Source organism: Macaca nemestrina, chromosome 8 (assembly GCF_043159975.1).
Source record: "Macaca nemestrina isolate mMacNem1 chromosome 8, mMacNem.hap1, whole genome shotgun sequence".
In the NCBI taxonomy this organism is placed as follows: domain Eukaryota; kingdom Metazoa; phylum Chordata; class Mammalia; order Primates; family Cercopithecidae; genus Macaca; species Macaca nemestrina.
In genome coordinates this window covers 3839120-3866869 of record NC_092132.1, presented here as the reverse complement: position 1 = coordinate 3866869, position 27750 = coordinate 3839120, and the positions used below count along the sequence as shown (strand labels likewise).

The 27750-nt window shown below is 49.0% G+C and overlaps 1 protein-coding gene and 1 pseudogene across 7 annotated transcripts in view; one reads left to right on the top strand and one right to left on the bottom strand.

Moving 5' to 3' along the window:
* Nucleotides 1-27750, bottom strand: part of LOC105488404 (maestro heat-like repeat family member 5) — a 71980-nt gene that overhangs the window by 13990 nt on the left and 30240 nt on the right. For 6 of the 7 annotated variants that reach the window (XM_071067713.1, XM_024794916.2, XM_011752403.3 and 3 more), the window contains 8 exons: nucleotides 27349-27484; nucleotides 25495-25590; nucleotides 24131-24235; nucleotides 22675-22810; nucleotides 22221-22387; nucleotides 19268-19417; nucleotides 18314-18468; nucleotides 739-898 (listed from right to left, as the gene is read on the bottom strand). In XM_071067713.1, coding sequence (XP_070923814.1) covers nucleotides 739-898; nucleotides 18314-18468; nucleotides 19268-19417; nucleotides 22221-22387; nucleotides 22675-22810; nucleotides 24131-24235; nucleotides 25495-25590; nucleotides 27349-27484 — 1105 coding nt within the window. The remainder of the gene's footprint in view (nucleotides 1-738; nucleotides 899-18313; nucleotides 18469-19267; nucleotides 19418-22220; nucleotides 22388-22674; nucleotides 22811-24130; nucleotides 24236-25494; nucleotides 25591-27348; nucleotides 27485-27750) is intronic. The other variant, XM_011752402.3, reaches the window with a different exon arrangement.
* On the top strand, nucleotides 11049-11927 carry LOC139355632 (heterogeneous nuclear ribonucleoprotein A1-like; annotated as a pseudogene).

The window sequence follows — 27750 nt, the reverse complement described above, 5'->3', positions numbered from 1 at the left end:
GGCAGCATCAGCCCAGGGCCGACCAGGGCGGGAGTGTTGGGGATGGCCAGCTGACAAATCCCTGGGCCGAGGGGCTGCTCTCCCACCGGCCACCATTGTTAAGCCCTCATCACACGCCTGCTGCAGGCAGTAGCTTGTCTGGCGGGCTCTGGGTGGCAGGGGAGCTGCTGTGAGTTCTGGGCCACTGCTGGGGGGCCTTTGGGACAGGGACTCAGCCTAGAAAGCTCTAAACAGGAACACAGCTGTGGCCTCATCAGGGACCAGGTAAGGGGGACAGGTGTGGCCATGAGCTCATGGCTCCTGGGAGTGTAGAAGCAGTGCTGGGCTTATGAGGAAAACTGGGGGCTTCCTACAGGGGGGTGGTGGCTGCAGAGGGCAGCCTCTAAGATTCCTCTAGAATCTATGACCCCCCAGAACCCAAGCATGGGGAGGGCTCTCAAGTCTGTCCACACCCTTCTCCTCTACCTGAAGCCCCTCTGAGGCCTCCCCACAGTGACTGAGTGAGTCCCCTTGCCAGCCCGGGGGATGGACACGACTGTCCTGATTCACAGACAGGAGCCCACAGCCCTTGGCCAGGAGGTGGGAGCTGGGCCTGTGTGGTCAGCCCTGGGCAGCTTTCCTCCAGGCTGGGGCTGGAATGGGTGTCTGCAGCCTGGATATGGGGTGCCCCCCTACAGCCTGGCACAGAGAGTGCTTGAGGTGCTACCAGTATCTGACAGGGCGGTGGCAGAGACTCACAGCCAGCGAACGCAGGTAGGTCTTCTCCTTGGGGCAGGGGCTGCTGTCACTGGCACTGGTGGGCAGAGGCCGCTCCTGCAGCCAGGCCAGCAGCATGGTCAACACCAGGTGGCTCGTGGGCTGCTCGGCCCCCAGGGCCCTCCACAGCTGGAAGGTGTGGCTGTGGGCAGAGAGGGCATGTGAGGGCAGTGCTGCCACCCAGGCCTGGCTGGGCTCAGCCACATGAGCAGGCCACCATCGCCAGGGCCTGGGTGCCTGGAACAGCAAACCTAGACTGGGTCCTGAGCCGGACCCTAGTGGGATGGGGCTCAGGGCAGATACGAGCATTGCAGGTCAGTGTGGGAGGGGCCCAAGGCAGGGGCTGGACAGGGGGTCCCTGGTCCCTGCCTGGGGTCTCACATCAGCTTCCTCCTGGGTCTTTCCACTTTTAGGGTCTCTCCGCTAGCTCCTCACTCATGCTGGAGGTTTCCTAATGTGCCCTGTCTCCCAACTGCTTGTCATCTTCCTGGGCTCCCAGGTCCTGCAGACCAGAGCCCCAGCTGGCAGTCAAAGCCACGGCCTCCAAGCCCTCTGCTCTCTGACCTCCAGCCCCTGCCTGTCCTTCCCTTCCTCTCCTTCCCTTCCTCTGGGCCCCCACACATGCATTCCTGCTGTTTGGAGCACTCCTTGTCCCTGACTAGTTCCCCCTCAGCCCTTAGGGCTCATCACAAAGTCACTTCCCTCTGGAAGCCTTCCCTGACCACTCCCTCCCAGTCTGGGTTTGCTGGGGCCCAGCTCCTCAGGCCCAACTTGCTTCAAGTGACAGGCCATCACTAGCATGAGCACGGTGCTTTACAGTTTGTAGAGTGCCCATTTTGCAGATGGGGCCACTAAGGACCGGAGAGAGGAGACCTGCCCTGATCAAGGCCCTGTCTTGGAACTGGGGAGCCTGGAGGCCAGGGCTGTCCAGTCCTGTGACCTTTCCATGGATCCATGGGGCATGGCTCAGTGAGGCCTGGAGGGAAGGAAGGCACAGCTGGGCTGCCCTGAGATGCTGGTGACCACAGTGGTCCTGTTTACTACCCTAAATGGTCTTTGGGTCTGAGTGTTGGGTAGAAGGGGTTTGAGGGGCAGGAGGGCCCCTGGCATGAGGAGGCTGGGGCTGGGAGGACCACAGGAGGGTGGCTCCATGTGTTCCCACCTCTGCTTTAAGACAGACTCAAGGGTGGCTGCCCTGAAAACCCTGGGGAAGCCACTCCAGGACCATCTAACCCTTGGCTGGGTGGGCACCGCAGCTCGGAGGACTCCAGGAGTGTCCACTCAGCTGGAAAGAGCTGGGCCTTTGGAGTCAGAAGGGTCTGGGCTCAGACCTCCACTCTGCCCGTGCTGGCTGTGTGACCTTGGGGAAGTCACTTAACTCCTCTGAGCCTTGGATTCCTGACCACAGAGTAGTGGGCAATGCCTGCCTCCAGAGGCTTAAGCAGGAGGATTCTCCCCTGAGCAAGCGTGTGTGCCCAGAGGGCGGGTGTTTCTATTCTGCTGCCCGCGGGCCTGCCCCTCAGTCAGCAGGTGTGAGCCGAGCGCTATCACGTGCAGTGTCCCAGGGGACCAAGCAGTGGTGGAATCGGCAGGAGTCACCGACCTCCTGTGCATGACAGCCTCGTGGGGACACAGTAGGAAGCGCAGTGTGCTGTATGCTCAATGCTGCTCGAGAGACAAAAGCAGTGTGGGGGGCAGGGGGAGAGTCTGGGTGCCTTTGGTTTCAGACAGGGCAGTCAGGGACGCATCCCCTGAGAAGGGGACACTTGAGCAAAGCCCTGAGGATATCGGGAGGGAGCCAGGCAGCGATGTGGGGGAGAGAAGCTTCCAGACAGCCCTGAGACAGCTTGATTCCTGGTGTGTTCAGGGGACGTAAAGGAAGGCCAGTGTCATTGCGGTGGAGTGGGGAGGGGAGAGGAGGAGAGGGAGACAGTGATATCATCGGGGCCACAGCACAACCTTGATGGCTGCTGTGGAGGCTTTGGCATTGGCTTTGAATGAGATGGGACCACTGGAGGATTTTACGCAGAGACGTGGCACAGGCCTACGTGTGTTCTTCAAGTACAGTGGGGGACGACTGGAAGTAGGCAAGTCACTGGAGGTGAGAGCCGGTGGTGTCTTGGACTACGGTGGTGGCAGCGGGGACGGCACACAGGCAGAGGTGGAGCTGGCAGGGTTTCCTAGGGGATGGGATGTGGGTGTAGAGGAGAGTCGGACGGCACCAAGAATTCCAGCCTGAGATGCTGGGAGCAGAGTCACCGGGTGTGACATGGGGAAGCCTGCAGGAGGGGCAGGTTGGGAGAGGCCAGGGGTGTGGCCTGGTTGGGTCAGTGGGAGATGCCTGTGTGACATCCAAGGGCTGCTGTCAGGGGGTTGGGGGAAAGGCTTGGGCCAGAGGTGTCAGTATTTAGGGGATATTTAAAGCCATGGGAATGGATGTGGCCACCGTGAAACTGAGTGTAGCTGAGGAGGAGGATCAAGGGTCAGCCCTGTGGCCCCAGGGCTATGAAATTAGGGAGATGAGGAGGAGCCAGTGGAGGAGGCTGAGCAGGAGTGGCCAGGGAGGTAGGAGGAGAGCCGGTGAGGGCAGTGTTCCCAGGAGGAAAGAGTCACTGACTGAGTCAAATTCTGCTGACAGGTCACATAAGGTGGGGACAGAGAATGGACTATTGGACCTAGTGACGTGAGGTTACTGGTGACCTTGACGAGAACCATTTTATTGGAGCAGCAGTAGACAAAGTCTGGTTCATGTGGGTCTAAGAAGGAATGGGAGCTATAACTCACAACCCAAACACAAACAACCCAATTCAAAAGTGGAGAAAGGGCTTGAACAGGCATTTCTCTAAAAAGGATAGACAAGTGGCTGATAAGCACATGAAGAGATGCTCAATGTCACTAAGCATCAGAGAAACACAAATCATCACTTCACACCTCCTAGGATGGCTACAGCCCCAAGATGAGAAATACCAAGAGCTGGCAAGTATGTGGAGAAACAGAAACCCTGGTACCTTGCTGGTGAAAATAGAGAATGGTGTAGTTGCTATGGAAAATGGTACAGCAGTTCCTCAAAAAGCTAAATATAGTACTGCCACATGGCCCAGAAACTTCACTCCTAGGTACACACCCAAAATAACTGAGAGAAGGGACTCGAACATGCTTGTATGCCAATGCTGACAGCGTCATTATTCATGACAGCCAAAAGGTGGAGGCAACCCGAGTGTCCATCAACAGATAAATGAATAAATAAAATATGGCGTACCCATGCAGTGGATTATTATTCAGCAATGAAAAGAAATGAAGTTCCGATACATGCTACAGCATGGATGAACCTTGAAAACATTAGGCAGAGGGAAATAATCCAGACCCAAAAGGACAAATATTGTATCATTCCACTTACATGAAATGTTGAGAATAGCCAAATTCATAATACAGAAAGTGGATTAGAGGTTATCAAGCGCTATGGGGAGGGGAAGATGGGGAATTATTATTTAATAGTTACAGAGTTTCTGTTTGGAGTGATAAAAAAGTTTTAGAATTAGACAGTGGCAATAGCTGTGCAGCAGTTGCAAATATAATTAAAGCCACTGAATCATATACTTAAAAGTGAATAAAATGACAAAGTTTATATTATACATATTTTACTACAATTAAAAAATAACATAATATGCCAAACCCATTGAATTGTACACTTTAAATGGCCAAATTGTATAGTATGTGAGTTATATTTCAATAAATCTGTTTTTTAAAAAAGCGAACGAGAAGACTTCTTCATCTTCCAGTAGTGGTGCACTAAGCTACTTGAATCAGCTCCTCCATTGAAAACAACTACAAAGGTTAGAGAAAATATAAACATGTAGGCTGGGCATGGTGGCTCACACCTGTAATTCCAGCACTTTGGGAGGCAGAGGTGGGTAGATCACTTGAGGTCAGGAGTTCGAGACCAGCCTAGCCGACATGGTGAAACCCCCTTTCTACTAAAAATACAAAAATTAGGTGTGGGGGCACATGCCTATAATTCCAGCTACTTGGGAGGCTGAGGCAGGAGAATAGCTTCAACCTGGGAGGCAGAGGTTGCAGTGAGCCGAGATTGTGCCACTGCACTCCAACCTGGGTGACAAAGTGAGACCCTGTCTCAAAAAGAAAAAAAAATATAAACAAGGGTCCTGAGAGTATTAAAGAGATGACGAGACTGTAAGAAATTGCAAGGCCAACATGTGGGGAATATGATGACCCTGAGGGGTTGGGAGCAGGAAAGCTACTGATGTCCTGGGGGCATCTGACAATTCTGGAAAATCAGATCCTTTGTTCTGACAGCCCTTGTGGGATGAAGGGACAGAGACCTAAGCTCAGAGACTGCACAACGTGGTTATTCTCATAGGAGACCCTCTGCCACTTCCAGGCTGGTGCCTAAGTGGATGTGAACAAACTCAAGCATATTTCAGCCACATTTGAATTGCATGGGGGCATCCAGGGCATCTGAAGCACTGGATTTGGCTTAACGTAATCACGGGCTGCAGTGTCCTTAGGTGCTTGGCAGAGACGAAGACAAGTTGTCTTCATAATACCTTAATTTTGGGCCCCAAATAGTTCCTACATTTTTTTTTTCCCAAAAACAACATCCAGTATGTAGTCAAAGATAATCAGACACATAAGGAAGCAGACTCCATCGGTAACATACAGTAAGAATAACAAATAAAGTAGACCTGAAAACTTAGATATTAGAATTGTCAGGCATGAATATAAAACAAATATTTGATTATGAATAAAGAAATAAAAGACAAGCTTAAAAATGTCTTCAGGGATGAGGAAACTATAAATGATAGAGCAGGTGAGAAAGAGAACCAAAATGACATTTTAGAAATAAAAAATACCGAATCTGAAATAAAAAAATGCAATGGAAAACTTTAACATCACATTGACATGGTTAAAGGAGAATTAGTGAACTAGAAGATAACTCAAAATAAATTATACAGAATTCAGCAATGAGGGACACAAATATGGGGAAGCAGAAAGGAAGTAAGAAATTGTGCTGAGTATCTTCTGCTTGCCCCTGCAGATATAATCTCTGCTGTTCCCCATCCTGCCTCATGCCCCAGGAAGTTGACCTGTATAGATTGCATTAAGAAGCTCTCTTGACCTTCGACTTCCAGTTGACTTGGCTAATGGTAAGCACTAGCAGGAGGTCAGAAGGTGGGACTGGAGGAAAGTCAGGGTATTTATACCCCAGAGTCTCTCCCTGTGGGTGGCCACAGGATTGCTGTGTCCATCTGTCCTGTGGTCTAGCCATATAGACATCCTTGATTCTGGGAGGACTCCCATTCCCTGACCCTTTAGTTCTAGAAGTTGGCAATGATTCAGCATTGTTACTTTTCCTGGGGCACTAGCCCTTCCCCTGTCTGTCACATTAAACTCTACCCTTGTCCAATAGCTTTTTTATTGAATTTTCCAGCTCAACCAATTTGAGTGTGTTATCTGTTCCTGACAGTGCTCTGAGTGATATAGTGAAATAGAGGATATGACGAGATATTGACATGTGCCTAATGAGTGCCCTAGAAGGAAAGTGAGAGAGAATGCAGGAGAAGCACTATGTGGAGAGATAATGGCTGGGATTCTTCCAGAACCAGAATATTCCAGAACAGGAATTCAAGACAGGATAAACATAAAGAAATCCATTCCTAGACACACTGTGGTGACTTATCAGACAAATAAAAACAAACTTTCCCAAACCAGAAGAAACAAAACAACAAACTTTCCCAAACCAGAAGAAACTAGAGTACTGTAAAACCAGTCACAGGATAAGGCACATAGAACCACGAAAAGAGCAGCAGTCCCACTGACAGCTGACTTCTCAACAGCAGCAATGGAAGCCAGTTGACAGTGGGATGTTAGCTTGGCGTGCAGAAAGAAAATAACTGCCAACATAGAATTCTATACCCAGTGAAGTGTCTATCAAGATTGAAGATGAAATAAAGACATTTTCATATAAAAACTGAAAGCATTTGCTAACAGCAGACCCAAATTAAAGACAGTTCTAAAGGATGTGCTTTAGGTTGGAGGAAAATGGCCTCAGGTGAGGGGTGTGAGGCCTAAAAAGAAATGAAGAGCAAAGAAAATAGTGAAAATGTGGGCAACTCTAAATGAATATTGACTTGTGAGATTTAAAAATATACAAAATTAAACAACAAGGGCATTAAAATTGGGAGTGTGTTAAGTCAGTTGAAGACTTTGAAGGTTCTGTTTTTTGGTCTGGAAAGAAAGTAAAGGTGGTAAATTCAATCCCAACTATATAAACAACTGTATTACATGTAAATTGAATAGGTGCTTCAATTAAAGACAAAGGTCGTCAGGCTATTAAAAACCCAACGAAATACTGTTTACAAAAGACACATCTAAAACAAAAGCAATAGAAAGCAAAAGCAAAAGTCTGGAAAAAGACATACTACGCAATATCAACAAAAGAAAACTGGTGTTATTATATGAGTAGAGCCTTAATATCAGACAATATAAACTCTAAAAAACGATAGTAATATTAGGCAAATGGAAATCTCCAACAAGTATATGCAACATAATGCCCTTCATATGAAAATATAAAAATTATAACTTATATGAAATTATAATTTATATGAAATTAGAAAAACAATAAAGTACTTTTAGGAATATGTTTAGTGCAATAAAACTAAATAAAAGGAAAGCAACGGAATGATGAACCTTAGGGTGAGCCAGGGGAATGCAAATTAGCAATGGCGGACAACACAATAGAAACGTGTGCAGGATACTTGAATAGGCATATCACCAAAGAGGCTAAAAAGAAATGAAAAGATGTTCAACTTCTTTATTTAATCATGAAAGTAGAAACGAATACCACAATACTGATTAATAGCACCACCAGACTGACTAAAAGTTTTGATTACTGGCTGAAAAGTGAATGCTAAGTGTTAGTAAACTGCAGAGTAACAGGAACTCTAAAAAAAGTACTGCTGAGAGTGTGAATCAGTACAAGCTCTTTGGAAACATTTTGCATTATGTATTAGAGTTGGATATATGTATAGCTTTATGATGCAGGCATTTCCATCCTAGATGCAGACACTGTGGAAACTGAGAGCTTGTGTACATCCAGGCACATGTATAAGCAAGTTCACTGCAGCATTGCTAACCATATTACCAAATAGGAAATTGTTGACCTATTGTAAAAAGACCCAAATGTTGACCTATAGTAAAAAGAATAATTGGCATTCATAAAATGGAATACTATACAGCAACAAAAATGAATGAACTACAACATGTTAAAATGAATCTTAGACACATCATATTGGAGGAAAAAAAAAAAGCCAGACAGGCTGGGCATGGTGGCTCATGCCTATAATCTCAGCGCTTTGGGAGGAGGCCAAGGTGGAAGGATTGCTTGAGACTAAGAGTTTGAGATCAGCCTGGGCAACATAATGAGACGCCATCTCCACAAAAAAAATAAATTAGCCAGGTGTGGTGATGCATGCCTGTACTCCTAGCTACTCATGAGGCTGAGGTGGGAGGATCACTTGAGCCCAGGAGTTTGAGGCTACAATAAGCTATGATTATACCACTACACTCCAGCCAGGGCAACTAAGTGATACCTTGTCTCAACAAACAAACAAACAAACAAACAAACACCCAAGCCAGACAACAGAAGAATATTACAAGACTACATATTGTACAATTCTGTTTATACTTTTAGGACACACCCCACCATTGTTTCATGTACTTCTAAGAAAGAAAAAATGGCCAAGATGGGAATCTTATAGGAGACCCCAACACAGAGCTGGGACCCAAAGGTCTGCATGTACAGTTTAAGGGTGATCAAAATAAACAAACAAAACTCGGCCCTGCAGGAAGAAAAATCGAGAAAACTTTCATGCTTCAGTCAATATACTGGGTGGAAGTGGGAAGGGGTACGGATATCCTGAGAATTTGCACCCAAACCTGTTTGGATGCCTGAATTCACACCACCAGTGTGGCCCAATAAAATCTCAAGCAGACACTTTTAAATGTAAAGTGGTCTCAAACTAACAGTGCCCCCAGGTGACTGGCAGAAAACTACATAAATCCAGGTGTAAGGCACCATCAATGTAAAATGCACCCTGACTTCATAAATGTTAAAATGTAAAAAAAAAAAAAAATGTTTCTTAGAATTGAGGAAATAAGATAAAATTCCAATACAATAAAATAGAACTGTAAACTTCTAGGTAGCTGAAGACGATGCCTGTTGCCTAGATCTCCGCCTCCAAAAATTTCCTTGAGATACAACAAAAAAACCAAGAAGGAAAACAAAACTGCACAAAAACTGTGACTCCAGTGCAAATTTAGAGAGTTCCCAAACTTCAAAATTACTCTAAGCAGAAAGAGAAGAGTGTCAACCTTAGCATGAAATCTCCACCGCTCCCGCCTCATCCCGTTCTACCATCAGGGTTTGATAAAGGCAGGCTGAGAGAAACTGGGGGGGGAAGAGGGAAAGAAGGAGCTAGCAACAGGGCTTGAGATTGATATAAAGCCTAAAGCACCTTCTGGAAGACAAAGTCCACCCTAAGTCTTAAAAAAAAAAAAAAAAAAAGTCAAGTGTCAGAGCCCCAATCACAGAGAAGTGACTTAAAAGTATGCCAGATTTGGAGGGTGGTCTTCAAAATGCACAGATTTTGGGAAAGAAAAGGGCAAAAAAGAAAGCAGAGGTATCCTTTGGAGATTAGGTAGTGATAGGGAAAGAGGTAAAAGGGAAAAATGTAGGGCCCTGCAATGGAAATGGAACCAAAACATTGGAGGATCCATAATCCTTTTGTTTACCACCCAAACAGTATATTAAATTATCTGGACTTCGCTGTATTGACAGAAGAGGGTGCCATTGAACTTAAAATCATATAAAACACTCAAAGAACAGAAACATGAGCAGGAACAAAATTAACGGATCCATAGAATCATTGTAAAAATGAGAAAACAAAAATCAGCACACACAAAATAAGGACCTCCCCCTGGAAAAAATCACGATGCAGGAAAAAAACCCTAAGACAACACTCATTCTACGTGTCATTAAATATGCTCAAATAAGCATTTAAAGATATGAAAACTACCTGAATTATGAATTCAAAAAAGGACAAAAAAATCCAACAGGAGCTGAAAAGAGAGTTGATTGACTTCAGGAAAGAAATGGATGAGATAAAAAAAAGTATCTCAGAAATGAAGAAAAATTACAAGGTGTCCAAGAGAGATAAGACTCTAATGATAATTTAATAAGGGGCATTTAGGAAAACAAGGAAAGCAACCAAGAGAATGAAAGTGAATTTAAGAAAAAGTAAAAGGGATCAGAGGGAAAGTAGTGAAAATGGAAGGCAGGAGGAATAGCATTTGTATTATTGGAGTCCCTGAGGAAGAAAAACAGCAATGGAACATGACTAATATTGAAAACCGTAGGCTGGGCGTGGTGGCTCATGCCTGTAATCCTAGCACTTTGAGAGGCTGAGGCGGGCGGATCACAAGGTCAGGAGATCGAGACCATCCTGGCTAACAAGGTGAAACCCCGTCTGTACTAAAAAATATAAAAAACTAGCCAGGTGTGGTGGTGGGCGCCTGTGGTCCCAGCTACTCGGGAGGCTGAGGCAGGAGAATGGCGTGAACCTGGGAGGCGGAGCTTTCAGTGAGCCGAGATTGCACCACTGCACTCCATCCAGCCTGGGCGACAGAATGAGATTCCATCTCAAACAAAACAAAACAAAACAAAAGAGAACTGTAACCAAGAAAATTTTCCAGAAATAACCTCAAAAAAATCTCAATTCTTTTTTCTTCTGCCCGTGGACGCCCCTGAAGAAGCATTGTTAAACTCTCTCTTCTCCCTGCCATCATGTGTAAGTCAGAGTCTCCTAAAGAGCCCGAACAGCTGAGGAAGCTCTTAGTTGGAGTCTTGAGCTTTGAAACAACTGATGAGAGCCTTGAGGAGCCATTCTGAGCAGTGGGGCACGCTCCCGGACTGTGTGGTCATGAGAGACCCAAACACCAACACTCCAGGGGCTTTGATTTGTCACATATGCCACTGTGGAAGAGGTGGACGCGCCATGAATGCAAGGCCACGCAAGGTGGATGGAAGAGTTGTGGAACCAAAGAGAACTGTCTCAAGAGAAGATTCTCAAAGACCAGGTGCCCACTTAACTGTGAAAAAGATATTTGTTGGTGGCATTAAAGGAGACACAGAAGAACATCACCTAAGGGATTATTTTGAACAGTTTGGGAAAATCAAAGTGAAATCATGACTGAAATGATGAAAATCAGACTGAAATCATGACTGACCGAGGCAGTGGCAAGAAAATGGGCTTTGCCTTTGTAACCTTTGACGACCATGACTCCGTGGATAAGATTGTCATTCAGAAATACCATACTGTGAATGGCTACAGCTGTGAAGTTAGGAAAACCCCGTCAAAGCAAGCGATGGCGAGTGCTTCGTCCAGCCAAAAAGGTTGAAGTGGTTCTGGAAACTTTGGTGGTGGTTGTGGAGGTGATTTTGGTTGGAATGACAACTTTGGTCATGGAGAAAACTTTAGTGGTCATGGTGGCTTTGGTGGCAGCTGTGGTGGTGGTGGATATGGTGGCAGTGGGGATGGCTATAGTGGATTTGGTAATGATGGAAGTCATTTTGGAGATGGTGGAAGCTGCAATGATTTTGGCAATTACAACAATGAGTCTTCAAATTTTGGCCCCATGAAGGGAGGAAACTTTGGAGGCAGAAACTCTGGCCCTTATGGTGGTGGAGGCCAATACTTTGCTAAACCACGAAACCAAGGTGGCTATGGGAGTTCCAGTAGCAACAGTAGCTATGGCAGTGGCAGAAGATTTTAATTAGGAAACAAAGCTTAGCAGGAGAGGAGAGCCAGAGAAGTGACAGGGAAGCTACAGGTTACAACAGATTTGTGAACTCAGCCAAGCACAGTGGTGGCAGGGTCTAGCTGCTACAAAGAAGACATTTTTTAGACAAATACTCATATGCATGGGCAAAAAACTCGAGGACTGTATTTGTGACTAATTGTATAACAGGTTATTTTAGTTTCTGTTCTGTGGAAAGCATAAAGCATTCCAACAAAGGGTTTTAATGTAGATTTTTTTTTTTTTTTTTTTTGCTCCCATGCTGTTGACTGTGAAATAAGTCTGATTGTGATGCTGAATAAATGTCTTTTTTTTTTTTTTTTCTAATATGCAGTGTAAAGTTAGTCTACTCTGAAGCCATCTTGGTAAATTTCCCCAACAGTGTGAAGTTAGAATTCCTGCAGGGTGGTGGATGCCAGGTTCTATTTGGAATTTATATACAACCTTGGGTGAAGCCTAGGTGGAGACGTCATGGTCTTCAGAGACCTTGGTGTAGTTGAACTGATAGTAACTGTTGTGACCTGAAATTCACCATTAAAAGGGATGGCCCAAGCAAAATCATAGAATTATTGGTTATAAAAATGATCATTGACACATCCTATGAAATATATCTAAATTGAATAATGGTACCAGATAAAACTATAGATGGGAATGAAGCTGGTGTATCATCCAGTATCATGTGTAATCAATAAACGATTTAATTCTCTTGAAAAAAAATTTCAATCTACATAATCAAAGGATATACCAGGTGCCTGGGAACAGTAACCCAGAATGATCAGCTGGGAGACATTTCCTAACTAAATGATTAGATTTCAAAGATTACAAAAAATTCTTAAAGTCTCTGGGCAAAAAGATCAAATAACTTACAAACGCCAAAAAATCCCCTGTTGTCATTAACTTTTAAAAAACAACGCAAGGCAACAATGAAACAGCATTTAAAAAATACTTAATAAAAGAAAATGTGAACAAAGAATTTTATATCCAGCCAAACCATTCTTCAAATAAAGAACTTTCAACATAAAAGAACCTAAAGAATTCTGAGTCTTTTGGAGGATGAGCTTCTTTAGACTAAGATGACTGGAAAACTTCAGCCTAGGAGCTGATGATGTGTGTGTAAACACAGTGTGGAGATGAGGGTGGAGCAGCAGAGTGTGAATGTTAAATGTTTTGACAAAGTACAAATATGTAACTGAAAAATGGGAGAAGAAAGGAGACAGAAAGAGGAAAAGAGAGTAACCTCACTGATTGTTGTGCAGAAAACAGGTGGGAATTAAAGAGTATTGGGGTAGGAGGTGGGACACGGGCACAGGACCAAATTGAGGACTAGCTATCATAGGGACGGGGCAGAAGCACCTTTCCATCAGGTACGCCCACAGGTGTGCCATGTCAGTTTACTATTGCCGTGGCTACACAGGAACGTTACTACCTCTTTCCACGGCAATGACCTGATGACCCAGAAGTTACCACACTTTTTCTAAGAATTTCTGCATCACCTACCCCGTAATTTGCACATAATTAACTGCAGAAGCGCTTCTGAGCTGCTCCTCTGGGCTCGCTGCCTCTGGGTAGCCCTGCTCTGCAAGGAGCAGCCCCTCTGCTGTTGCTGTGCACGGCCGCTTCAATAAAAGTTGCTGTCTAAGACCATGGGCTTGCTCTTGAATTTTTTCCTGGGCAAAGCTAAGAACCTTCCTGGGGTAAGTCCCACTTTTGGGGCTCACCTGCCCTGCATCAGTATCAAATAAAAAGGGTAAACCTGGCTGGTGGCTCACGCCTGTGATCCCAGCACTTTGGGAGGCCTAGGTGGGTGGATCACCTGAGGTCAGGAGTTCAAGACCACCAGCCTGGCCAACATGGCAAAACCCTGTCTTTACTAAAAATACAAAAATCAGCCAGGTGTGGTGGTGCACGCCTGTAATCCCAGCTACTTGGGAGGCTGAGGCAGGGGAATTGCTTCAACCCAGGAGGTGGAGGTTGCAGTGAGCTGAGATTGTACTGCTGCACTCCAGCCTGGGTGACAGAGCAAGACTCTGCCTCAAAAAAAAAAAAAAAAAAAAAAAAGTAAACCTGATGTTAAAGGGCTGAATAATAAAATGGGGATTAAGGGCATTAAAATAGGTTAGGAGCACAAAGGTAACAACTAAGACAAAAATACATTTCCTAGATTAAAACAAAATTGAAGTTAAAGAGCAAAGAATGCACCTCTTATAGAAAAAGAAACAACAAATATCATGAAATACACACAACTACAAAATGTCATGACAGACCAAACATATCATGTGCATCAATATCAAGAGGCTTCATTCACCTATTACAAAAGATTTTCAATTTGGATCACAGATCAGGACAAACTTTGTGCTCTATATAAGATGGAGACCTAAAACAAAGGGATTCCCAAAGACTGAAATAAAGAAGTAGACAAATACACACTGGGCAAATGGAAAAATAAAAAAGCAGGGTTAATGATTCTGAACAGATAAAGTAGATTCAAGTCCCCAAAGCATTAAGCATGACAAAGCAGGGCATCTCAATGCTGAAAGTCATGGTTCATAAAGATAGAATACTTATGAATATGTATGTGCCAAATAACATGGCAACCACGTTCGTGAAGTAAAAGTCCAGGGATTGAAAGTATAGAGACACACCAACATTTCTTTAGTGAGACATTAACACACACTCAGTCCAAGACAGATCAAGAGGACAGAAATGAAGTATGTAGAAAACCTCGACAACACAATCAAGGTAAACCTTGTACATAGAGAGGCACGCCTCGTTTTACTGTGCGGCACTTTATTGTACTTTGCGGATATTGCATTTTTTACGAGTTGAGGGTTTGTGACAACCCAGCATTGAGCAAGTCTGTTGGTGCCATTTTTCCAGCAGCGTGTGCTCCTTTCATGCCTCTGTGTGATATTTTGGTAATTCTCACACTATTTTAAACATCCTCATTATTATTAATCTGTTATGGTGATCTGTGATCAGTGATCTTTGCTGTTACTATGAAAATTGTTTTAAGGCACCGTGAGCCACGCCCATATAAGGTGCCAAGCTGAATCCATAGATGTTGTGGGTTCTGACTGCTCTACCCACTGGCTGTCCCCCCCATCTCTCTTCCTTTCCTTGGGCCTCTCTATTCCGCAAGACACACAACAATATTGAAATTAGGCCAGTTAATAACCTAACATGGGCTCTAAGTGTTCAAAAGGAAGAGTCCCATTTCTCTCACTTTAAATTGAAAACTAGAAATGATTAAGCTCAGTGAAGAAAGCATGTTGAAAGCCAAGATAGGCCCAAAGCAAAGACTCTTGTGCCAAACAGTGAGCCAAGCTGTGAATGCACAGGAATAATTATTGAAGGAAATGAAAAGTGCTACTCCAGTGAACACACAAATACGAAGAAAGTGAAACAGCCTTATTGCTGATATGGATAAAAAGTTTTAGTGGTTTGAAGAGAAGATCAAACCAACTACAACATTCTCTTAAGCCAAAGCCTAATCCAGAGCAAGGCCCTGACTATTCCACCCTATGAAGGCTCAGAGAGGTGAGGAAGCTGCAAAATAAAAGCTGGAAGCTAGCAGAGGTTAGTTCATGAGGTTGAAGGAAAAAAGCCATCTCCACAGCATAGAAGTACAAGATGAAGCAGCAAGTGCTGGTGGAGAATCTGCAGCAAGTTATCTAGAAGATCTAGCTAAGATCACTGATGAAGGTGGCTACACTAAACAACACGTTTTCAATGAAGAAATCACCTTCTATTGGAAGATGCCATCTAGGACTTCCATAGCTACAGAGGTAAAGTCAAAGCCTGGCTTCAAAGCTTCAGAAGACAGGCTAACTCTCATTAGGGGCCAATGCAGCTGGTGATTTTTTTTTTTTTTTTTTTTTGAGACGGAGTCTTGCTCTGTCGCCCAGGCTGGAGTGCAGTGGCGCAATCTCGGCTCACTGCAAGCTCCGCCTCCCAGGTTCACATCATTCTCCTGCCTCAGCCTCCTGAGTAGCTGGGACTACAGGCGCACACCACCATGCCTGGCTAGTTTTTTTTGTATTTTTAGTAGAGACGGGGTTTCACCATGTTAGCCAGGATGGTCTTGATCTCCTGACCTCGTGATCCACCAGCCTCTGCCTCCCAAAGTGCTGGGATTACAGGCATGAGCCACTGTGCCTGGCCTTGCAGCTGGTGATTTTAAGTTGAAGCCAATGCTCATTTCCCATTCTGAAAATCCTAGGGCCCTTAAGAATGATGCTAAATCCACTCACCTGTGGTCTAGACATGGAACGACAAAGCCTGGGTGACAATGCATCTCTTTGCTTCATGGTTTACTGAATATTTTAAGCCCACTGATGAGACCTACTGCTCAGAACTAAAAGATTTCTTTCCAAATATGACTGCGTATTGACAATGCACCTATCACCCAAGAGCTCTGATGGAGATGTACAAGGCGATTGATGTTGTTTTCCTGCCTGTGAACACAACATCCATTCTGCAGCCTATGGACCAAGGAGTCATTTTGATTTTCAAGTCTTATTATTGAAGAAATACACTTTGTAAGAGGGTAGTTACCATAGATAGTTGTTTCTCTGATGTATCTGGGCAAAGTACATTGAAAGCCTTCTGGAAAGGATTCACCATGCTAGATGCCATTAGCAACATTCATGACTCATGGGAAGGAGGGCAAAATAGCAACATGAACAGCAGTTTGGAAGAAGTTGATTCCAACCCTCACAGATGACTTTGAGGGGCTCAAGACTTTGGTGGAGGAAGTAACTGCAGATGTGGTAGAAATAGCAGAAGAACTAGAATTAGAAGTGGAGCCGGAAGACTGAATTGCTGCAATCTCATGATCAGACTTGAACAGATGAAGAGCTGCTTCTTATGGATGAGCTAAGAAAGTGGTTTCTGAGATAGAATCTACTCCTGGTGAAGATGCTGTGGAAATGACATCAAAGGATTTAGAATACTCCATAAACTTATTGATAAAGCAGTGGCAGGGTTTGAGAGAATTGACTCCAAATATGAAAGAAGTTCTACTGTGGGCAAAATGCTATCAACCAGCATCACATGGTACAGAGAAATCTTTTGGGAAAGGAAGAGTCCATTGATGCTACAAACATCATCGTCTTATTTTTAAGAACTTGCCAGACACCTGAACCTTCAACAGCCACCACCCTGATCAGTCAGCAGTCCTCACCACCCACCAGCAAGAGGGTTCCAACTTGCTGAAGGCTCAGATGATCATTAGCATTTTTTAGAACTGAAGCATTTTTAAATTAAAGTAGGTTTTAAATTTTTAAGGTTCTTTGAAAAGACATAATGCTATCGCCTACTGAATAGACCACAGTATAGTATAAACAGAACTCGTATGTGCACTGGGAAACACGGAGGCACATGTGACTGCTCTATTGTGGTGTCCTGGAACCGAATCTGTAATATCCTGAGATATGCTGGTACCTCAGACTCTACACCCTGATAACAGAAAATATACCTCCTTCTTGAGTGCCAATGGGACATTCACAAAAAGCATTTAAAAGACTAGTAAATTCCATAAGGTAAAAACTTTATAGACAACACTTACCGACCACAGTTCAGTAAAACTAGAAATTATTCACAGAACCACAGGTGTGTTTCCACATGGAAATTAGACATCTTCCTGGAAACAACTCGGGCTCTGGGAGCTTAGGACACCCCTGTTCTGTTGGCTTCTAAGTGTTCAGTGAAATGGGAGCAAGGCCAGCAGCTGGGACCAGGGACCTGTGTGTGTATGGGAGTCACTGTCTCACTACCAGGTGCACCCCAGGCTAGAAGGAGGGTGACAGTGAGGACAGGTAAGGGGGAGTAAGAGGGGTGCAGGGCAGTGCATGGCGGGTCCTGGGGGCAAGGCTTGCTGGGTCTGGAGGCGAGCTGTAAAGGTGGGAGTGCCTGAAGCTGGTGATGGTCACACCAAGGGATGGGCAGGGGAGTGGGTGGCTGTGGGGGATGGAAGACAAGGTCCTTGGGAGAGAGGAGATCCAGGCCTGGAGAAGTCAGGGTGAGGGGAAGACAGGGAAATCCCCCAGGAGTCAGGCATGGGGAGTGAGCTGGGGGTTGTCCCTGACTGGAGCGAGGGGCCATCCAGGACAGGTGCATAGTAGGTAAGTGGCAGGGGGTATGGACTGAGGACTTGGGAGGCAGAGCTGGGACTTTGGGAAGGAAGGGCAGTGAGCAGTGACAAGGACCCTGGCCCATCTCCAGGTGCAGGGGTCTGAGGGCTGTGAGAAAAAAGCCAGCCCCACCTGAGAGGGCTTTGATGGCCTCGGGGACATAGCGGGGTGGTCTGTGGAGGGGCAGGAAGGAGAAGAGAGTGTCTGTTGATGAGGAAAGACAGAGGGGTTTGCTGCTGGGCGGCGAGGCTTCGCTGTGGGCTGGGGTCTTGCCAGGAGCACCCAGGGTCCTGCGGCCTCTCCATCAGGTGACAGTGTGGCCCGGCTGGGTCAGGGGTTTCATGTGGAGTCAGGACAGGAGACAGTGAGCAGTGCATCCCCTGTGCCCACCCAGGAGGTGTGCAATGATGAACAGATGTGGGCTCCCTCCAAGCACCCAGCCCTATAGGGATCCCTGTGGGCCAGGATGGGGGCAGACAGGAGGGCAGAGGTCACCACCTCTGCCTGGGGAGAGGACAGGGGGTGGGCAATGAGGGAAGAGGGGCAGGCACCTGTCCAAGGGGATGGAGATGTCCAGGAAGGTGGTCACCAGCTCGCGAGTGTGGCTCCGGGCCAGCAGGGTGATGGCGTGCAGGGTCTTTTCCTTGGCTTGGGGGATGCGGACAGAGCACAGGTGGAGGCAGATGGCCTGGGCCATGCCGGAAACCTGTGCAGAGAGGGAGAGGTCTGACAGGGAGGCCCAGCCCTGCCCTGGGGGCTTGAAGGCAGAGGGAGGTCTCTCCCTGATGAGCCCCTTCAGATATGGCCCTGTCCTGAGCCGGCCCACCCAGATGCTTGGTCTGCAGAGAAGTCCCAGTCTGGGGGGAACAGGTCCTGCCATGTGCTGCATGACATTTGGGGTCTTCATATGCTGTCCATGTTGCCCAGGCAGACATTGGAAGGTCCAGCGCCCCTGCCTCCCATCTCATTCCTAAACATGCCACTTTGCCCATGAGGTGCCCTGTGCCTGGGGCACCCTGCCTTCCCCTTGGGGTCTCTCCTGATCATCCCTAATGCCCAGTGCTAGTCTCCCTATCTGAGCTCGCCCACTTGCAGGACTTGGCACTGGGCATCCTCTCTCTGGGGTGCACCCCTCACCTCCCTGTGGGGTCCTCCTCCCCCAGATCACATCCCCATACGCTGTCTGGGCAACATCTGGCTGTGTGTCCGTCTTCCCTGAGACCTCAAGCTCCTCAAGGGGCTGGTCTGTGCCGTTCCCTTCCTTTCCTACCATTCCCATATTACAGCACACAGCAACTGCTCAGACCCCGCAGTCACCACCCAGGACCCAGGGGACTTGCTTGGGCCATTCATTCATTTGCTCATTCAAAACCATCAGACTAGTTGCTTCCCAGGGTGGGATCTGTGACTCCCCCATCAGGCTCAAGGACCTGAGCCCTGGATGCTGACCGCTGGGCCCTCCCTCCACCCCCTGGCCCTTCCTGGCCCAGCCCCAGCGCCCTCACGATCTTCAGCTTGTCCCCGTGCTCCTGGACGGCTATGAGCAGCATCTCGGAGGCCGCCTGTACACGGAAGGGGCTGGTGGAGCCCAGGCTGTCGATGGTCGTCCAGATGAGGTCATTCAACTCTGCCAGTGTGAGCTGCTGCATGATCTCCTGTACAGCAGGGGTGGAGAGAGGCCATCACCTTGGGCCACCTGGGCCTGGGCACCTGCCTCCCCACTTCAGCTTTTACCCCTTCTCCTTTGTCCCAGGATCTCCCAAGTCTCTGAGCATATCTGGCCTCCTAAGCCCCACTCCTCCAGGTTCCAAGCACCTGCCAGCGATTTGCAGTCTAGACTTGCACACGTCCACATCTGTCAGAGCAAACCATGGCTCAGGCTCTTTTCCACACTCATACTCCATGCTTATCCCAGGACCGGGTGGCCAGGCTTCCCCTCTCCCCTTGTCTGCTGTCCTCTGCCCATAGGGCTTCCTCATCTGCCAGCCTCAGCCCCGTGGGGTTCTCCCTGCCAGGCTCCAGTCCTCCTTATGAGCATTTATCAAAGAGAAAGTGAACTTCCGGGCTGTGAAGGAGCTTCAAGTTCACCTGGGCCAACCCTCAGGCCCAGAAGGGTGTGTGGGCTGCCCTCAGCCTTGGAGCAGGTCAGGGTGGGTGCAGCTGGGACCTGGCTCCCGTCCCAGGACAGGCAGCGCTGTCCCAGGACCCTGAAACCCTCTCCATCTCCTCCCAGGAGTGGCTCTAAAGGTCCAGGAAGGTGAGTCTCACCTCCGCAAGTAGCCATGAGCTCAGGGGTGAGGACGGGGCTCTCAAGAAATGCAAGATGGTGGGTGTGACCCCTGCCTCATAGCCTCAGATTACAGCCTCCCGGAGGGGGGACCGGGCCTCAGTCACTGCTGCAAAGGTAGAATTTTCTGGAAAGACTTCAGGCATCGTGCCACTATCTATACACAGCTATTTATATTTCAATTTAAGTAAAATTAAAAATTCAGTCCTGCAGTAGCACTAGCCACATTTCAAGTGCTCCATGGCTCCCTGTGGCCAGTGGCTACCTTGGGTAGCACAGAGATAGAACACACCCATCCTCCCAGAGCGTTCTCTGCACAGTGGGACACGCAGCATTGAACCAAAGGAAGTTAGAAGCTGAAGGAGGGATGGGAGAGCAGCCTGACAGAAAATTAGGGTGTCTGCAAGGATGTCAGGATGGCAAAACTCTTCTTTGCATGTTAGGATATTTGTTGGAGTGCCTGCAATCTGTTAGGACACTTCTAAGTATATTAGAACATCAAGTTAAGTGTTAAATAATGGATGTTAGAATATTTATTAGAATCTTTTAATTCTAAAATTTTGATACGGTGTTTGTGAGAATGTTAGAGTATTAACACAATGGTTAGAACGTTAAAATAATTTTAGTGGAAGATTTGTGGTAAGAACTTTTTACAAGAATATTGTTATTATACATCGGGCTAGAATATTTGTTAGATGATTAAAATCATTTGCTATAATGTTAAACTTTTGGTTAAAGCTAGCATTTAGAATGTTTGTGAAGAAATTCAACTTGGAATGGTGGTTAGATTCTCAGAATACTACAGTCTCAGGATTGGTAAAGACTTTGGAGCCATCTTCCTTCAATCAAGAGCAGCAATAAATGTGAGATAAAGGTGGCAGTGATGGTAGAAGTGGTGGTGGTGGTGATAATGATGGTGGTGCAGGGTCATAGTAATGCAGATGGTGATGGTGGTTGTAGTCATTGTGATGCGGTGGTGGTGGCAATGGTGGTTATGGTGATGGTGATGGTGGTGATAATGGTGGTGGTGACTATGATCATGATGGTGGTGATGATGGTGGTGGTGATGATTACAGTGATCATGATGGTGGTGATGCTGTTGGTGGTGATGATGATTGTGGAGGTGGTGATGGTAGTAATGGTGATGATGGAGATGGTTGTGGTGATGCTGTTGGTGGTGATGATGATTGTGGAGGTGGTGATGGTAGTAATGGTGGTGGTGGAGATGGTTGTGGTGATGGTGATGGTGGTGATTATGATGCTGGTGGTGGTGGCTGTGGTGATGGTGGTGGTAGTGATGATGGTGATGGTGATGCTGGTGGTGGCTGTGAAGGTGATAATGGTGGTGATAATGGTGGTGGTGGTGACAGTGACAGTGACCATGATGGTGGTGATAATGCTGGTGGTGATGATGACAGTGGGGGTGGTGATAAAGATATTATGTATCCAAGACCAAATGAGGAGCTAGGGACAAACTTGGGACCAGAACCCAGGCCCAAAGTGTCTGTTCCTCAGCTGGAACCTTTTCAGCCCTGTGGTTCTATGATGGTTCTATGATTAGCAGACCCTCCCATCCTCTCTCTTCTCCTGCTCCTGTCTGTCTGGGGAGAGCCAGAGCTGGACACCCATGGTCTGTGTGCAGGGACCACATGGGGTGAAGCAGCTGTCCCTTCAGTGAAACTCTTCTTTCCCGGCCCTGCCTCTGCTGTCAGGGCAGGTTCTGTAGGGTAAACTGCAGCCAAGTGAGGTATTTCCCTTCTGGACACAGACAGTGAGTTGGCCGTAGGGCTTTAGGTTTTCCACACTAAACTTCTAACTGGCCTCAGCACACCAATGGCTTGCAACAGTTGCTGAGAGCACGGGTTCTGGAGTAGCTGGGGCTGGATCAGATTCCAGTGGGGTACTGACCAGCCTTGTGCCACCATTTCTTCATCATTTGGTTCAGTTCAGTTTATAAAACTTGAGGAAGGGATGTAGTAATGTCTGTGAAGCCCCTGGCATAGGTAATAAGTAGGCATCTAATGTGTGCTGGCCCCCCAAACCTTCCTGGCTCCACCTCAACAACGTGGGAGAGAGCAAGCGAGCACATTTACCCACCACTCCCCACTCCCCAGATATGTGGTGTGCTCTGGTCATGCCCCTGCCCTGCCCTCCACTCTAAGGGCTTTGACCTTGATGACTTGGGAGCTGCCAAGCTGGAAGATGCGGTTCTTCGCCGTCTCCTGGGGGCCCAGGGGAGTGGCCTTCTGATCTCTGCTGCTCCAGAGTGGGGCTCCGTCTGAATGGGCCTGGGAGAGCTCCGTAGAGCCCTGTGATTCTGCCTGCAAAGCTTCTCCTGCTGGCCAGGGACAGGGTGGGGTGAAGGCAGGGTGAAGGTGGGCTTGGGGTCTAGTCTGGAGCAGGGCAGGGTTAGGGTAGGGTCATTTGTAATCAGGGTCAGGCTTGTGCCCAGTTTGGGGACTGGGATCAGAGTGGTGGGGGTCAGGGTGAGGCCATTACAGGGTTATGGTTCAGATCAGGGTTGGGTTTGGGGGCAAATTTGGGGCAAGGTTGAGGTCAGGGGTGAGGGTGTGGGTCTGCCAGAGGTTGCAGTTGGGGTGGAAGTTGGTGCACCACAGAACTCACCTTTGTGGCACATCAAGAGCTGGTAGAGATGGCTCGCCCCTTCCAGGCTGCAGCGCTGGATGGCCCTGTCTGGGTCCTGGCACAGCATCCCCAGTATGCCCACCAGTTGCCCAATCCTTTTGAAGTTCTCCTTTGGCTGTGTTGAGAGTATGGGAATCACTGATGGCAGAACCTCCCTGCAGAGCCCTGCCACACACTCACACAGCACGGCCGACATCAGAGGTGACCCCTCCAATGGTGTGGCAGGGCCAGGACTGGGGGCTAGGCAAAACATTCAGTAATCAAGAGAAGTAATATTTTAATGCAATATTTAGAAAAATCAGAATAAATGCAAAAAACTCTGTGATGAGCAAAATCTCAAAACTGTAAGTAAAGTCAGGATCTGACCCTGCTTTTGCATGTCACCTCGGCTGTCCTACTCTCATCCTGGTCCTGGTTTAATAAAACTTAATTTACAAAAGCAGGTGGTCAGCCCATGGGCCATAGCTTGCCAAATTGAGTTTTAAAAACATCACATGAAAATATGAATCATCTTGATTACAGAGTTTTTTGTTTCTGAGGTAAAGTTTGTGCGCAAGGTGAGTACCTTGCTTGCCTTACCCTGGTCCAGTCCTGTGATGTTGAAATGAATTTTGAGTAAATTGAAGCCACTTTAATTGTCCTCCTCCTCCTAGGGGTGCAGCGTCTTTCCCTTGACAGAACAGTCCCCCTCCCTCCAGCATTTCTGCCCGCTGTCCTCATTAGACCAGGCAGCCACCAGGCATTAGAGCAGGAACGAATTTCCCCATCCCCCTGAGTCTGCTTAGGGAGTTAACATGGGTTTGGGCTCATACTCGTGGAAGTGCACTCTCTGACCATGTGCTGATGCAACCCAAGGGCAGATGAGCCATGTCATGATGGGGGCTGCACTGGCAGAGGGGTGGTGGGGTGGCCACTCCACACAGCAAGGAACCCCTAATCAGGTGCAGGGTCGTACAATTTACCAGCCTTCTCACACCTGCATCCCATCAGAGCCCCACCATATCCCTCTAGGGAGGGGTCATTTCCATTCACTTTACAGGTGAGAAGCTGGGGCTCGTGGAGGAGAAACACCTGTACAAGGCCTTAGGTGCATAGACAAGTGCCTAGCTCCAGGGTCAGGGGTCAGGGGTCAGGGTGACCTGCCTTCAGATCCCAGCTGTGAGGCCTCGGGCAGGTCCTGACCCTCCCTGCCTGTTCCCTCACTTGCAAGGAGGGAGATGGCCTGGGCCGCCTGTCACTACGGAGCCCGGCCGTGCTGTGGGGTACTCAGGGATCCATTCTGTCCTGGAGGCAGGAGTACAGGGGGCCTTGAACCCTACGAACCTTGGCAGGATCTGGGAGGAGGGCGGCTCTGGCTGGGCCCCTGCCATCCAGGGCAGGAGGCCCAGCCGTAAAAGCCGGCTCGGAGCATGGGACTGGTGAACCGCATACTCACGTCCAAGTTGCCTTTGTGATTCAGGAATTTGAGGAGGATCATGCAGCTGTGCACAGCCCGCTGCCGCTCATGCGCCTTCTCCGACGCTAGCCAGATGTACAGGTGCTGCGGGGTGGGCAGGGTCAGGGAGAGGGTGCTGCGGGGCCCTCGGCCCAGGCCCCGGCCACCACCCGCCCAGACCCCGCTCACTCGGCCAGGCCCCCGCCCACCACTGGACCAGACCCCCCGCCCACTCAGTGCAGGCCCCGCCCACCCCGGCTCTGCCCCCTCCCTAAGGCGCCATCCCTCCTTGGCCAGGCTCTGCCTGCTGCGCTTACAAAGGCATCTGGAGACAGGTACGTTAAATAGTTTTTAAGCCAAATCTGAGCTCTTTATTAAGGTGATATATGATTAGATGTATAATTCGTGACTCTGAAGTAGGATGAGGGTACATGGTATTTGGAGATTTCGTGACCCAGTGGTGTCCCAGAAACACATCTGTGACTTCCCCAAGACGCGCTGGGCTCCTCTGCACTGCTTACCTTTGCCCTGCGTGCCCTCTGACTGCTGGGCCCCTCCCTTCCCTTCTCTGCCCATAGCTGTCTTAGTCCTCAGCCAGGGCTGTCAGAAGTCCCGTTGGACTTGACCTCTGAGGCAGAGCCAGCCTCCCCTCCCTGGGCCTCCGCCTGCCCCAGGACTGTCATTGCCTGCTCTGGTCTCCCTCCTGACAAGGTGAGGGAGGGCAGGTGGGAGTGGGGGCAGCGGGTTTGGGAGACCCTTCAGGGGACACTGCAGGGGAAGTTCTCTAGGAGGGAGGGCAGAACCCTCATCAGCCCTCTTTCTTTCTTTCTTTCTTTCTTTCTTTTTTTTTTTGAGGCAGACTTTCTCTCTTTTGCCCAGGCTGGAGTGAAGTGGTGAAATCTTGGCTCACTGCAACCTCCGTTCCCCAGGTTCAAGCAATTCTACTGCCTCAGCCTCCCGAGTAGCTGGGATTATGGGCCCCCACCACCATGCCCGGCTAATTTTTTTTTTTTTTTTGTATTTTTAGTAGAGTCGGGGTTTCGCCATGTTGCCCAGGCTGGTCTCGAATTCCTGACCTCAAGTGGTCCACCCGCCTTGGCCTCCCAAAGTGCTGGGATTACAGGCGTGAGCCACCGCGCCTGGCCCATCAGCCCTCTTTCTACCAGGCCACCTGCTGTCTCTCCCTCCCCAGTGCCCCAAATCACTGTGATGCCTAAGTGGGGGTGGCCTTCACCCCTCCTGGTTCCTGTACCACTCAAAGCCCCCAGGTCCCGCCCTGCCTCCTCTGGGATGCCCTCCTTTGGGGTCTGGCCATAGGCTGAGGACCCCTCGGCCCCAGCCGACTGGCCTCCCCGCAGCCTCACCGACAGCAGGAAATGCAGCTCGTCGGTGGTGGGGTTCTGCATGATGAGGCTTTGCAGCATGAGGTCCAGTGCCTCCATGGTCCTGCTGTACAGGCTCTGTGTAGAGACGAGGGTGGTCAGGTAGTGCCACGACCAGGTGGACACAGGGCCTGAGGAGCGCCCACTTCCTGCACGTGCTGGGCTGCTCACCACTGGGGCTCGCCACCATGCCTGCGAGGGGGCTGCCATGACCCCCATTTGGCAGCTGTGGGGACTAGGTGGGGAGGCCTTTGGTGATCATCCAAGGGCACAGGTGTCTTAGTGGCCCAGGCAAGTTCATTCCTAGCAGGGCTAGCTTCACAGGAGGGTACCCTTAGTGGTCCCAGGGTCCCAGGCTGAAAAGGGCCCTGTGCTGGGTGAATGCGCTGGAGGTTCTTAGGTTTGAAGCAGGGGCTGGCATCTTCATTTTGCCCAGGCCTTGCCAATGACACAGTGGGCTGAGTCCCGGGTCTTACATGCCGTGTTTCCAATCTTTACTGCTTTGCTTGCTAGGCATGTTCAGGAAGCGCGAGGACCAGAGAAATGCCCCCAGCTACCCTCCCCTCCAGGGCCCACCAGGAGAAGAGCCCTGGGGCTCTGGTCACTCACTTACTAGGTACCCTGGGGAGACTTGGTTTGCCTCTCTGAGCTTACTTTCCTCACCTGAGAATGGCATGAAGCCAGCCCCACCTGCCAGAGTGGAGGTAGGCAGGGGATTGGAGTCAACAGGAACCTCAGTTCAGTACTTCCAGCTCCCAGTGCTAGACCCCCAGACACCACGTGGCACTCCCTGGATGAGCCAGCCTCAGTGTCACTGTGTCATCATGTAACAGGGTCACTGAACTGTGGTGGGATTGGGGTGTGGCCAGTTGGGGGCTGTGTTGCTCTGGGCCCAGGACACCCTCGTTCTCTCACACCCCACCCTAGTGTGTGTCTGTCTAGTTCCAGCCTGGACTCAGCCTCGGGGGGCAGGTCGGGGTTCAAACCCTGCCTTTCCCACCAGACAGCCTCATTTCTCTGAGCATTTCTTTACTCTGGGGCCGCTGCTGGGAAGGTGATATAACTGGTCTAGGGCCTGGCACCTAGCAGGGGCTCAGTTAACACTGGCTTTGGCTACAGGCCGAGGACTGCAGACACTCAAGAAGTCAGGTGCGGTGACTGTGCCCAGGAGCCACACGTGTACCCGGTGGTGGCCATGAGCAATGGCAGGCATCTCTTTGTAGGGGCGGCTTTTACTGAAGAGAACCCAGGAAGGGGTGGGCACTGGCCAAGTGCTGAGAGCAATCCTGGAGTTCCTTCCTCCAGCATCCTGGGGTGGCAGGGTGGGCTGGGCACGGCACCACCTCCGAGTAGATGTGTGGTGAGACTACGCCCACCCTGCAGGGAAGGTGACTCATTCCAGGTGTTGCAGGGACCACTACAAGGTCGGGGAACTCCTCCCTTCCTCTCCACTTCCCTTGGGCTGCTAGGGAGCTTGGCGAAAACTCAGACCTGACCCTGCCACATAGCATGGTGGCCAAGGCCTGCAGGGCTGGGCAACACGGGCTTGCCAGTTTCTTTCCGCTGGCTCTCAGGGCCGGCAGGGAGGGAGGGAGGCCACATGTGCCACTCTTTACAGGGTGCTCCTCCGCGCCACTGGTCACCCGGTGTCTCAGTTTAGTTGCCAAGTGTTAAGTACCATCGCCCTGTTAGTATCACCCCCATTTTACAGGTGGGCAAACACACCGCGGCATATAGCACGCAGCAAACCTGCAGGAGCTCAGAGCAGTGAAGAACTGCCCCGGGTCCCCAGCCCTGGTGCATCCAGCCTGCCCACTCCCGAGCCATGGGCCACACCTGGATGTTGGGAGGCTCCAGAAAGAGGCAGGTGTGTTTCTCCAGGGCATCCAGCAGCGGCAGGGCGAACACGCTGCGGAAGCAGGTGGACAGGAGCTGAGATTTCCTTTCCAAATCTATAGGAGGCCTCAGCTTGCTGTTGGGAAGACAGAGGGCCATTAGCATGGAGCTGGGACCTGGGGAGGTTGCTGAGTGGCATCTGCCTTCATCCCTGCAGACTCCTGGCCTTTTGTGTTCATAGAGACTCTTGTGCACACATTTGCCTCCCTGGCCCACCTGCCTCTGCAGGGCCTTAAGCTGGGGCATCCTGGCCAGGTGATGTCCTGGTCCATCTCTCTTCTCAGTCCCTGACTTTAAATGCCATCCTGATGCTGTCTAAGGAGCATCTCCATCTTGACGCAT